General features: G+C 40.0%; 1 protein-coding gene across 3 annotated transcripts in view; it reads right to left on the reverse strand.

Moving 5' to 3' along the window:
- Positions 1–14,407, reverse strand: part of AGMO (alkylglycerol monooxygenase) — a 357,324-nt gene that overhangs the window by 159,635 nt on the left and 183,282 nt on the right. For 2 of the 3 annotated variants that reach the window (XM_002720858.6, XM_089315164.1), the window contains exons 11-12: positions 6,754–6,836; positions 6,146–6,251 (exon numbers count right to left, since the gene is read on the reverse strand). The exons of the other annotated variant lie outside the window; for it this stretch is intronic. In XM_002720858.6, the coding sequence (XP_002720904.2) occupies positions 6,146–6,251; positions 6,754–6,836 (189 nt within the window). The remainder of the gene's footprint in view (positions 1–6,145; positions 6,252–6,753; positions 6,837–14,407) is intronic. 3 annotated transcript variants of the gene reach the window in all.

The following is a 14,407-nucleotide window of genomic DNA, read 5'->3' on the forward strand; positions in this document are numbered from 1 at the left end:
AGGCACTGGGTGGGCAGATTCCACCTTATGTGGGCATTTGTTCACCTTCCACAAGGACCCAGGTCCTGAGCTGCTGGTGCAGGTACATAGCATACCTTCAATGCTCCATGGCCGCCCCTGCTTCTGAGCTCCTCACTGCCTTCTTTCCCTTCCTACCCATCTCTTGTGTGTATTCTCAGCAGATACAAGCTGGTTTACCATTTAGCAGTGACTAGCTTCAGTTTTCAGTATTGAAACTAAAAAAACCTAAAAACTGTAAGTCAGATTTTGTTTTACTGAGTTCTAAATTTAATTTTAAAAAGCATTCATCACTAGGTCTGGCTCTGTGGCACAGTGAGTTAAGCCTCCACCTCTGACAGTGGCATCCCAGATCAGAGCACTGATTTGAGTTTCGGCTGCTCTCCTTCCAAACTAGCTTCCTTCTAACATGCCTGGGAAGGCAGCTGACAATGGCCCAATCACTTGGGTTCCTGCCACTCATATGGGAGACCTGGATGGAGTTTCTGACCCAGCTCGGCTGTTGTGGACATTTAGGGAGTGATACCTCTACCATCCGCACTCTCTCCCTCTCAAATAAATAAATAAGCCTTATTAATTTATTTGAGTGGCAGAGAGAGAGAGAGAGAGAGAGAGAGAGAGAGAGAGAAAGAGAGAGAGAGAAAGTCAGAGTGATGAAGAGAGAGAGAGAGAATTCCCATCTGCTGGTTCACTCCTCAAATTCCTGCAACAGCTGAGGATGTTTGGAAACTGAAGACAGAATTTGGGAACCCAGTCCAGGTCCCCCTTGTGGGTGAAAGAAGCTCAATTAGTTAAATGATCATCCCTGCCTTTCAGGTCGGTATTAGCAGGGCACTGTAGTCAGGAGCTAGAACTGAATATTGATCCCAGGCACCCCGTCTTACTTAACTGCTAGGCCAAACACATGTCCAAGATCATTGCATGTAAAGTCATTACATCTTCTTGTGGAATTAGCTTAACATCATTTGATATTGACGAGCAGATATTCAGAGGTACATATTTTATTTTTTAAATGACACCGATCTCAAAATAGTCTTTTAAAGGTACTCATATGTTTGTATATATGTGTGCATGGTATAGATCCTTAGATGTAATTATTATTCATAATATTCACACTGAAGCTGACGCTATGGCTTAGTAGGCGAAGCCTCTTCCTGCAGTGCTGGCATCCCATATAGGCACTGGTTTGTGTCCCAGTTGCTCCTCTTTTGATCCAGCTCTGTAATAGTGTAAGAAAGCAGTGGAGGATGGCCCATGTGCTTGGGAGACCTTGAGAAAGATCCTGGCTCCTGGCTTCGTACTGGCCAAGCTCTGGCCATTGTGGCCATTTGGAGAGTGAATGAGCTAATGGAAGATCTTTCTCTCTGTTTCTCCCTCTCTCTGTCTGTAACTCTACCTCTTGAATAAACAAACAAAATCTTCTAAAAAATAATATTCACATTGACACTACAGATACAATGTTATACTCTAGACTGTCTTGTTTCTTCTTTTGAATCTCCAAAGAACCTGCTTTGGTTTTTAGTATTCTTTTTACTGATAGACTTAAGCTTTCCATTATCTTCTATACCTATATACTTATCAAAAATAACCCTTCACCTCTTCTCCTAACAGGTGTTCATCAGGCTGGACATGTTTAATGCTACTGATATGAAGGAATTAATTCAAAGATCAATTTACAGGTGTATGTTAAAAAGAACACATGATATGTGAGGTAGCAAACAAGACACCTGTGTGTGTTTGTGTGTGTGTGAGAGAGCGAGAGGGAGAAAGAGAGAGACAAGTGAGAGAATGCAAGGATATGAAGCATTTACTTTCTTTCAGCTTTCTTCTGAATCAGAAAGCCAGCAGAAAGCGAATTGTTGTGAAAGGGCACATACTAAAGGGATCAGTGTACATTTGGGGGGACGTGTATCATGTCTCATGTCTGTAAGTAGCAAGAACCCCCCCTCGTTACTAACATTCGTGTGGGTATGAGTTAAAGGGGTGTGAGTCATAGGATCCAATTCAAATTACACCTTGTATTTCTGATCCAGAATTGCCACTATAATCCAAGTGAAAAATAACTTTAAGGTCAATTTTCCATTTTCTGTGTGTGTGGCATGCGTTTTCTTGGTGCAGAAGCACTAATACCAAGCAAACTTTACATGATAAAACAATAAAGCAGAACACCATTCTAGATCCAGAGAGAAGGGCCACAGGAATGCAAGCTGCTTATGAGAACAGACACAATGTTGATTTACAAGAGAAAGGGGAGTGATTGTTCCACTGACACTGGTTCTCCTGATAGCTTCAAGGAGAACAACAAAGACATTGTATCCTCTGGCCTGGTCACTCTTGGTCCAGCAGCCTTAGTTCCCAGTGAATGAAGCCACTGAGGTGTTCGAAGAGATATCTATACTTTTGGTGACATGCAAGGAATGGTTGTTTTAAAAATATGACAAACGGCAGAGGCTCACCTACTGTTCCCAAAGGTAAACATGTGAAGAAAACACAGCTTTAAATTTCACAATTAAGAACTCCAAAATAGATAATTGTGTGACGCTTGGACTTTAAACAGGAAGTAGAAACAAGAAACGGCTGCTCCACAGGGGGAATTGTTAGTTAAACAGTTGCTTGATTTTACAACTCTCTTCTTGTTCACCCCTGGTCAACTTGCTGGGATCACAAGTGGGAATTCAGAGGCCTCGTTTCAATAACATTAATGATGCTACAGTAATAATAATAAGCAATATGTAAATAATAGTAATAAGAGTGATGACAGTAACTGAAGTTTGTACAGCATTACCTCTCTGTTCACTCTTAATTTTTCTGGTGAACCACATGATATCAGCACTGTTCCAAGATGAATTTTGCTGCGAACCTCAGGACCATGTCTATTCTACGCTTATTTTGACTGTGTATGTGCCAAGATGGACAGAAACAGGTTCTAGGCAGAGGATGTGGGCATCCTGAAAGAGTTCTCCACAAGTGACCTCTCCTTCTTTAATCTTAAAGCAAAGCTAGCTCAGGGGTAGAACTGTTTGAATGACCTGTCTTTCAGAATATGTTTGCAGTGAAATTCATGAGACATGCTTCACATTTTCCAACCTTGTTTTGCTACATTGCACCTAGGGCCTTGAATAGATGAGCATTGCTATCATTGCATGTTCTTTGAGGATTAAGGGTGATGGTGTCTACTGCCTGCACTCCTATCCTGAATGCTTTGCTTATAATCTCTGTGCAGCATAACAGGTTCTTGGTCCTCCTTAATTTTCTCACCGTGAAAATCGAGATGAATTGTGCCACATCAGGGGACTGGTAGAAGGGTTGATGGGACTGATACAGTGAGGCCTTTGGAACACAGTAAGAGCTAATGCATGTTGGCTGCTTGTAGCTGCTCTTCCAACTCCTCATACCAGGTGTCTACACATTTGACTTGTTGATCCCAAAACGAAGCAAAGAATTGTTTCCAAGGATATTAAGTTCATACACAATCATCATTGTAGCAATAAAGGTAATAGTGCCTAAGACTTATGAAGTGCTAGTTGCTGTACTGTTTCTTTTATATGTAATTTCATTTAATCTTCAAAATCCTATTAGATAAATACCATTGCTCTGTCCTTTCACTAATGAGAAAGCCAAGGCTTTAATATTTAAGAAGTCAAGCACTGTCTTTGGGCACATAGTTGGTGAGTTCCTAAGTCAGGGACTTCAAACTTCCTGTCTTAACCATTCGCTTTCGCCTGTGAACTACTTATGCATTTCACCTCTGCAGTTCATAGCACACAAAAGCTGCACATACTACCCAGCCCTCCACCATCCCATCATCAAAGAGCACCACCTTGAATGGGTTTTGGTAAGCACACACTCCCACATATTTGAAACCACTGTTCCTTTAAAAGCCTATGTTCTCCATTTGCTTCTGAAGCATGAAAGACAAACTGCCACCACATACTGAAGATGCGATTCACTAACTGTTAGAATTAGAGTGCCCCTCATTTAGAGTTTAATAATTTTATTTTTTTTCAATTGTATGTTTTTTTTCCTGGCATAAAGATTTCTGAATTTCATTAAGTGGTACAGGTTATAATCCCCCCCAAAACCCACAAAATATCTGTACACATTATGTGACCTTTTTTTTTTTTTTTTTTTGACAGGCAGAGTTAGACAGTGAGAGAGATAGACAAAGGTCTTCCTTCCATTGGTTCACCCCCCAAATGGCCGCTATGGCCAGCACTGCGCTGATCTGAAGCCAGGAGCCAGGTGCTTCCTCCCAGTCTCCCATGCGGGTGCAGGGCCCAAGCCATCCTCCACTGCTTTCCCAGGCCACAGCAGAGAGCTGGACTGGAAGAGGAGCAACTAGGACTAGAACCCGGAGCCCATATGGGATGCTGGTGCCACAGGCGGAGGATTAGCCAAGTGAGCCATGGCACTGGCCCCCCAGGTTATGTTAACTTTAATAACTATTTGAATACAGAATGTATGGGGCTGGCAATCTGATGCAGTGGTTAAAGCTGCTGCCTGTGACACTGGCATTCCTAAGGGCATTGGTTAGAGTCTGATCCAGTTCCCTGCTAATGCACCTGGGAAAGCAGTGGAGGATGGTCTAGGTCCTATGGCCCCTATACCCACATGGGAGACCTGGAAGAAGCTCCTGGCTCCTGGCTTTGGACTGACCCAACTCTGGAAGTTGCAGACATTTGGGGAGTGAACCAGCAGATGGGAGCTCGATTTCTCTCTCTCTCTCTCTCTTGCTCTCTTTAAACTCTGCCTTTCAAATAAGCAAATAAATCTTTAAAAAATAAATACAGAATGTATTTGGTTAGATGGTATCCAAGATACTGATTCTAATGTTTTATGTTTCACTGTTTATATTCACATTAAAAAATAAAATAATCCCCATTGTTCAGAAATTTAAAGGTGGTAGGTAATATTAATTTACTTCTCACAGGCAATCCTGCAAGTTCTTGTTGATCTTCATAGATATATTTGCATATACATAATAACACACATTTATACATTTATATACACATGAGTGTATCTCATGATATTTATACGTATACATATTGAATGGTAGCATACTCCTCATGTCAACCAGTATCATGTTGGATTTTTACATATTATTAAGATTGCTTCATATTGATACCAAGGAGTTCCTGTTTTTATTTTACAGATGTGTATTTTATTTTATGAATGAACTGTAATTTCCCTCCGTCCCTTATTAATGGCCATTAGACTGTTAGCAGTTTTATGCCATTCCAAATGAAGCTGCAATGCATACGCTTGCATATCCATCAGTGCACATCAGGATGAGCCTTTCACCCCTGCAGCATAAATTTCTAGAAGTACAATACAGAAGTACAATACTGGGTAAAGGGTATCTTTGTTTTTAGTTTCGATAGATACTGCCACATTTCTCCAAGACTATTCCAAATTATATTTATTATAAAATGATGAAAGTTTCTAAGTTAGTTTTCCATTGATGCTTGGCGGGGTAAGCACTGGTGTTTCATGCTTACTTGAACTTACACATTACACATTTTGATGACATTAGTAGGCTGCTTAGTAACTGTGTTAAACTATATAACCCTCAGATTAGAAAATGAGATAGCAAATAATGAAAATAAAGACTTTTTAACTGTTGTCTCAGATCTGAGCTGGTAAACTTGTACCCAAAGCGCAGTGCAGATCTTGGAAGACAGCTTCAATCATCGCAGAAGATCATCTCACTAACATAACTTTCAGTTTCAGAAAAACCACACTGCCCTCAGTGACTTTATTTCTGTACAAATATAACTTTTTGTAGTAGATCGACAAGGCATCTTACTTGCCATTTTCCCTTTAAGAGATTAAAAACCCTATCGAATAGCAGAGTTTGCCAAAAAGTGTAAAATCACTTCCCGAGTACACACAATGTGATCTGAATTTTTTATGACTGACTCGCCCAACAACTCCACCATGTATCAACCCAGATTCAGGGATCAGAGAACTGGCTCAGCACACTTAGCTCCAAGTGATGCAAGTAGCAAGAATAAGAAAGGAAGGGGAAACTCCCACAAGTACTGGGCACTAATGAAGTAGAAAAAAGACATCATCTAGTGAAAGAATTCAATATGCAATAGACGTGTAATCCATGCTGTAGTCCTACCTCCAAAGCAAATGACAAGGAAGGAATCAGTGGTTTGAGGTGACCAAGTCTGAACAGCATCAGGAACATCAAGCAACGAAGGGTTTCCACACTAGCAGCTTTGGGTCTGAAATAAATGTCATTTCACATGCATCAGCTTTGAATACATGCCTCGTATGCTCATAGGTTATTGTCAATATAGTAACAAGCATTTATTTTAATTCTAACAAATATATAGTATTTGGACATACTTGCATATCCGTGTGAAGCTGAAAAAGATAATGTGTCTTTATACAGAAATTCTGTTACCAGTTTATTGCTTAGTTTGAGCATTGAGGGCCCAGTGAGGGTTACTGTCAGCTGGTCAGCAAAGTATTCAACTTTGAACCTCCAGCGTGTAAAGTGAGGCTCCCATCACTGCCTCAATACCCTTTGCACTCACTCCCTAACAAAATGACCCATTTAGGAGAACTGATATGGTAAACCACTCTAAAATAACAAAGAGATAAAAACCAAAATCTTTATATTTATAGTAACTACACTATAAAGCCACACAAATACCAATATTTTACTGCTTTGTGCAAAACTCAACTGAGTAAAAGAAAAAGTGAAATAACTTCACATCTTGCCTTTGATCCAGAAGAAATCCAATGGATGTCAAGGTCAGGATAATGAAGCAGACCCTCAGAAGGAGCGTTACCTGTGACAGAACCTGTCAGACAAATACAGAGCTCAGTGGTCCCCTTAGCAGTTATTAGAAGCAGCATTAAGAAGGCCGGCACCGCGGCTCACTAGGCTAATCCTCCGCCTTGCGGTGCTGGCACACCGGGTTCTAGTCCCAGTCGGGACGCTGGATTCTGTCCTGGTTGCCCCTCTTCCAGGCCAGCTCTCTGCTGTGGCCAGGGAGTGCAGTGGAGAATGGCCCAAGTGTTTGGGCCCTGCACCCCATGGGAGACCAGGATAAGTACCTGGCTCCTGGCTTCGGATCAGCACAGTGCGCTGGCCGCGGCGGCCATTGGAGGGTGAACCAACGGCAAAAGGAAGACCTTTCTCTCTGTCTCTCTCTCTCTCACTGTCCACTCTGCCTGTCAAAAAAAAAAAAAAAAAAAAAAAGCATTAAGAGTTAAAGCTGGCAAGAAAAGAGCCTGAATTTTATTTCCCATTGCATTCTTCATCATAAACTTTTTTTTTTCAAAAAGACTGAAACATAGAGAGCACATTTTCTTTCTTTTCTTTTCTTTTCTTTTTTTTTTTTTTTTTTTGACAGGCAGAGTTAGATAGTGAGAGAGAGACAGAGAGAAATATCTTCCTTTTCCGTTGGTTCAACCCCCAAATGGCTGCTATGGCTGGCACGCTTCAGGCACGCTGCGCTGATCTGAAGCCAGGAGCAGGTGCTTCCTCCTGGTCTCCCATGCTGGTGCAGGTCCCAAGCACTTGGGCCATCCTCCATTGCACTCCCGGGCCACAGCAGAGAGCTGGACTGGAAGGGAAGCAACCGGGACAGAACCGGCGCCCCAACTGGGACTAGAACCTGGAGTGCCAGCGCCATAGGCGGAGGATTAGCAAAGTGAGCTGCGAGGCCGGCCTATTTTTGTTTTCTCAATGTCCTTTACTTACCTTGTTGGACACTTGGAGCATGGATGAGAGAATTCTATCATGATATTTTCTTAAAGTGTCCTTTCTAAATGTTCTCCTTTAAAGTTTTCATTTTGAGCAATGTAAACCCTCATGTGTGTAGAAATCACTCAACATTTTTACAGATACTACATTCCAGTAATGATTTTCAAAGATCACCAGTTATTTTGTAACTTAAATCCAAAGTTTTCTTAAATGCAGAAAATATTTAATTGAGAATAGATTATGAGTACAAACACATAAATGAAAGGGACTAGACTTATACACTTAAACACTCATATTTGATGAAATCTGCATATTCAAATGCACAAGATTATATTTTGCAAGAATTAAAAATGAAGTATGCATTTAGTATACATGAACAAATTTGATAATGTTCACTGAGCATCTACCATTTTATAGCTTCCAGCTACAAGATTGATACACTGTAATTCTTTTTATTTTCCCGATAACCTTGCACAGTTGGTGCCATTATACATGCATTTTATATATTAAAGGAAAAAAATCCTAGGAATCAAAGTCTTATGTGACTTTTCCATCATCACACAGAAAATGAATAGCATCACTGAAATTCAAAACAATCTGCCTGATGTCAAAGCATGATAATGGTAGAACAGATTTAAAGGGGCCAGTAGCAGAAATCTATGTCATGTTATGCAGCCAAGGGTTAGAGCCAGGTGAATAGTGGGCATCAGTAAATGAATGGGCATCAGTGAATTCCACGGTTTGTGTGCACACATGGTAGATGATTTTCCTATTCACAGATGGTACTTAAATAAGCAGTAGGATACAGGTTGGCTACAATAGTGGTCAAGACATTGTGAAAACACTCTCTTTCCTCTTTTTTCCCCTCCAGAAATAACGACAGGTAGTTTTAACTCAGTATTAGGCAATATCTTTACCTGTAACTGCACTGCATGCATCCAAAGTGATGAGTAATAAGTACAAGCCACCAGCTACAATGGCTGCTCACATACATCTCAACTCCACACCACCTTACAAACCAGCCCTGTCTCTCAGGACCACCTGGAATGGCAGCCAGAATTGTCAAGAGAAGCTTTGCTTTACTTTTTCTTGATTCATTTGAGAAGCAGAGAAAGAGAGAGCACACACTCATTCCCATCCACTGGTTCACGCCCCAAATGGTGGCAACAGCTGGGACTGATTGAAGCTAGGAGCCAGAATGCAATCCAGGTTTCCCACATGCGAGGCAGGGACCCAACCACTTGAGTTGCCGGCTCTGCCTCTCAGGGTCTGCATTATCAGGAAGCTGAAATCAGTAGCTGAAACTAGGAATTGAACCCTGGAATTCTGATGTGGGATGTGGGCATCTTAACTGCTCACTGTCAAGATATTTTAAACTCTCCAGACCAACAGCTTATTGAATCAAAAGTGTCAGACTTTTTTAGGAATATGGGGAAAATGACAGGAATCAGATATAAAATGAGGAGCTCCATGGGAGCCCAATGCCTTACAGGACAGCAGGATAGTGCTGAATCTGTGGATGTCAGTCTTGAAAGAGAAAGGCAAAATATACCAGAAAAATATTTTATTGGTGTACAGTAACTAAGCTGTGCTTGAGTAAATTAATGTTCAATTAAGGGAAACATTTTGCCTTGAAAAAATGTTTCTTTCCCTCTACTGCTTCATTCTGATTTTTTTTCAGGAGAGGGCAGGGAGATATTTATAGGGAAAGGAGAAACAATTTGTGCCAAGAAAGCAAAGTGGGACTGCAAATGTTGTATAAAAACATAGAATGTGCTGTCCATGTAACTATGGGCAAATGACTTGATGTTTCTAAGGCTTGGTTCTACAGTTGGTACATTTGAAATAAAATATGAGTTTGGCAGAAAGGGTAATAAAACACTTGGAAGGTGCCTACCCCAAGTAAAAGTCAATTAATGCAATCATTATCCGTGTTGCTATGCTCAGGGGCTTAAGCAATCTTAAGGAATTACCATGAGATTAAGATGTGAGAGATTTAAATAAACAATCTATTTGTTCTTCCAAATATCATAGGAAACTTAGAGACAGGGTAAAGTACATATTTTGCTTTGGTCAGGAAATTTACGCGCTTGGACCAAACTAAAAAACCCTCTTTCCCAAATTGCTTCCTGATTCCTGGATTCAGGGTGGAAATCAACCTAGCATGACATCCACATCTGTACATGGCTAATAGGGACTCGAAACCCAGCCTGCCTAAAACACTGACTTTGCTTTCGTCTTCCGCACCACGGATTCCCCAGTTTTCTTCATCTTAGAATTTGACACCTCTGCTTTCTCAATTGCTCAAAACAAAACTTGAGACTTGTCCTCAACTCTCTCGTGTCCTTCTAGTGCTTCAAAGGTGCATGTCAGCACACAATTGACTTTGTATCCAGAATAAGGGCATTTACGGAAACTAGCAGAACTAATGTCTGTTCCATGCTCACACAATGCCCACCACAATCGCTGAAGTACCCGCTTAACGGTCTTGCTGCCTCTCAAATTTCCTGTTCACGTGGCCCCCTCACCACCCACTTTTTAAAGCTTAAATCAGATCACATCAGTCTTGTTCCAAATCCTCCAGGGACATCGTCACTTTGACTTTACATATGACACCCTAGCATTATCCCCTACAGTCTCTCTCTTTCATTCTTAAACCACATCAGTGCTGTTCTTGGAACATGACAATCATCTTCCCACACAGACTGTTCCTTCTGCTTAGAATAACTCCTTCTGGGGACCCATAGGGTTTATTTCATGCAGGTTTCTATATAAACAGATATCCATCTCCTTTCTGAGTAGCACAATCCTTTTCCATAAGGCTCTGTGGTCATTTTTTTTCGCCTGCCCTCCATATGGACTTATCACTTCAATATCCGTTGGTTGCTTGTGCCTTTATTTTTGTTTATTGCCTGTCTTCTCTCACTGAGTTGCAATCTCTATGAAAGCTTTTCTCTCTTTATTCACTGCCATACCCCTAAATGCTGAGAACACTGCCTGGTACATAGTTAAGTACCCAACATGTGTTTGTTGAATGGCCAAATAAAAGAATATTTTATATGTTTTCTATAATAGTAATACCTTCCACTTTAATAACTGACTACATTATTGATTTAATTACTCAATAATCTAACAATCTTAAATATTTAATTTGATATTTTAATTGCTTAAGCTTTGAAATAAGTTCAACTATTCAATCAATAATTTAATGTTAAGATATTTTTTCAAATATTAAATATTTCAATTATTAATTACTTCAATATTCATTTGTTTAATTCCTTAAAGAATAGAATTGCCCCATAAGGCTCTAGGTTTAAAGGCTAAAATACTAAACTAAGATATTAAAAAAGTAAATTCAATGTTTTCTTAAGAAAGTGTTTTTTCCTATGAGGTTCTAACCTTTCTCCATATAAAATCCTTTGATAGATTAATTAAGGCATTTAGCCAATGGATTTTTTTCTGATTTCCACACATTTATTCCATGAGTATTTGTTGAGCATGTGCTGGGCACCACTATAACAAATACAAGCTTAAGACCGTGAGTGGCAAGGACAAAACTTCTCTTGGATTCACAGCACTGTAATCTATGCAAATGGGACCTCAGCTGAGTTGCACCAGAGCAGCAGAAAAAAAATATAGCCTTGTCCATTGTACATATTTAGTCCCCTGTGTTTTAAATAACACATAAGAAAATGTGTATCTTGTTGGCTTTTTATAAAAGGAAAGGCTTTAGCTTTCATTTGTCTCACTCCCACTTCATATCTTGCTGCTGCATGAGTACACAGTCATCTTGGAAATGCACAAGGCATTGGTTGCAGGACCCTCCTGAGGATGCCAAAGTTCATGGATCCCAAGTTCCTTATATGAAATGGTGCAGTGTTTGCATATAAGCTATGCACCTCCTCCTGGTTGATTTAAATCATCTCTAGTATAATGCTAAAACCTATTACAATACAACTGCTATGTAAATAGTTGTTCCAGTGTATTGTTTAGGGAATAATTACAAAAAAAATTCTTTACATGTTCAGTATAGAAGCATTTTTTTTTCAAATGCTCTCCATTCATGTTTAGTGCAATCTGTGAATGTGGAACCCATAGATAGGCAGCACTGACTGTATTTGACATCAAATATCTTTATCCTAAAGCACTAAAGTGGAGCTCCTCTCAATTGTCCCATGAAGGTATCATTAGTTCCTGTGAAAAGTCTATAAGGAAAGTCATTATCATCAAAAGCTGAATGAAGCAAGGAATGACTTTTCCCCCTTTGAAATCATGTCTCAAATTCCAAGCAGTTCAGTAGCCCTTATTTCAACAGGTACTGAATAGCATCCTTCCTCCAGCTTCCTGCAACTAGATGGGAAAAACAGGGAGAGGCATGAAGTAAAGGAAGTCCAGTACTACGCGACTCTAGCAATCCATGAATGCTTTGGAGTCCTGCCTGTGCCCACAGACAGGGTAAAGGCCATACTTCCCCTCTGTTCTCAGACAGGGCTGTCTCTCTCTTCCCAGTCCTAAGGAAAACTCTGGTGATCAACAGAACCACCTATCTAATTTGCCCACCCAACAACTCCCATCAAAGGACAAGCAGCAGCATATACCATGTGTTGAGAATATGCTTGTATGCAAAATGGTCCCTGATTGTAAGCTTTATAAGTTGTCAAAAAATGATTTGGTAATATTTCTCACAATTTCATTCTACGACTTTAGAAGGGATTTGATTATTATATCAATACGGTGCATTTATAGAATTTTCTCTAAAATATGTCTGATAAGAGCTACAAAACCATTATTTCAACTCAAAGTACTCATTCTCCAAACATCTGTAATGTGAAGTTAGTATTTCCTAAGCCCTAACCCTCTGTAGTTTCTGAGGTGAAGACAACAGATTGGGTTTGTTGGCCCCGCTACGTAACAGCTGTCATCCCTGCGTGACTATAAAGGTTGCACCTAGAAGAATCTAGAAGAATCTCGGGCTTCTGGATTTGTCATTAGGACTCCTAAGAAGTGAAGACACTTCTCAGTGTTGCAGCATAAACACAAGCACAGAACCCAGCGGACACTGTCACATAGCTTCTAATCCTAGTGGATCTCAGAATCTCCCAAAATGAGACATAGCTCTCTATTTTTTTATTTACAGACCTCTTTAAGAGACTTCCACTGAAGTGTATTAAAAGTGATGATTAGAATGAATATTTCCTAGAACTTCAAACAACAGCAAAAATGAGAACTATACTGAAGGTGAAAAAATATTAACTGAAAGTTCCAACGCATATACAGTTCAGAAACATTAACTTGATCTGGAGTTAGTTTCAACAAAAATTTGAAAGAATTAAAAGCCAAAAATGACAATTTTAAAGAATTTTACTACAAGATTTGAGGTATTACAGTTATACTTTTAAACTATGGTTTCACTCTATTGAAAAAAAAAAAAAAGAATGCACATTGGACAGGTGAGAGAAAAAGGGAGTAGATTTACCCTTCCACCTGAAGAAAAAAGTAACAATATTGGAAGCAATTAATTTATAATACTGGACACCAGGCCACAAAGGGCAGTGATCTCAGAGAAATGGAATATACGAGACAGGATCCCTGTGGCCATAACTTACCGCCTCCAGAGCTCTATACTTTGATAGAAAACTTTTATTTTTTCACTAAGAAACATGTGCAGATGTAAGCTGTATATCCTTCAGTTGTTTTCAAAAATACAAAAGAAAACAATGTTAAATACAGCTTCAGACAAGCATCCTTTTCGTGTACATCACTTTAGTAAGGAAATGTGATTCCGAAAAGAACTGTTAGAATTTGAGCTTTAAAAACTGAATTAAAGTGTTTAATTTTTACATGGATGAGGGGTCTTCCAAAAGTTTGTGGAAAGTTAGTTTTATGAAGAACAATCCATAATTTATTCATTCTAAAATAATTTTGATTCATTTTATTTAGTCGAGAAGCAGAAAGAGAGAGAGGTAAAGAGAACTTCCATTTGCTGGCTCAGACATCATACCCCCCACCCAAATACCTCAGCAGAACTAAAACTGAATTCACAGTTAGGACTTGAACTCAAGTACTTGGTCCTGGGATCCAGCCAGCAGCTTCACTTCCAAGCCAAATGCCCATCACATATGCATTTATTTGAAAAAATAAAAGAAAGTTTTTAAACCAAAATAAATTCATAACTTTTTGTAAATTGTCTAAACAGGACATTGTTTCAGGCACAAAAAAGATTAATAAATCAGTTTGAAAGGACTCTCATCAGAGCAACATGAAATCTGCTAAAATTGAAGCAAAGACAGACATCAAATTTCTGATAAAGATTAGGTGGGGGAATGGTGAGATCACTTATGTTTTGTGACAAGTTTATGGGGACAATGTCTAAAGAAATCCATTTATAAACGGATAACATGGCCGGTGCCACGGCCCACTAGGCTAATCCTCCACTTGCGGCACCAGTACTTCAGGTTCTAGTCCCGGTTGGGACGCCAGTTCTGTCCCAGTGCCACTCTTCCAATCCAGCTCTCTGCTGTGGCCTGGGAGTGCAGTGGAGGATGGCCCAAGTGCTTGGGCCGTGCACCCGCATGGGAGACCAGGAGGAATCACCTGGCTCCTGGCTTCAGATCTGGGCAGCACGCTGCCATAGTGGCCATTTGGGGGCTGAACCAACAGAAG

The sequence above is a fragment of the Oryctolagus cuniculus genome, chromosome 16 (assembly GCF_051225735.1).
Source record: "Oryctolagus cuniculus isolate XC-2025 breed Fujian yellow rabbit chromosome 16, ASM5122573v1, whole genome shotgun sequence".
NCBI lineage: Eukaryota > Metazoa > Chordata > Mammalia > Lagomorpha > Leporidae > Oryctolagus > Oryctolagus cuniculus.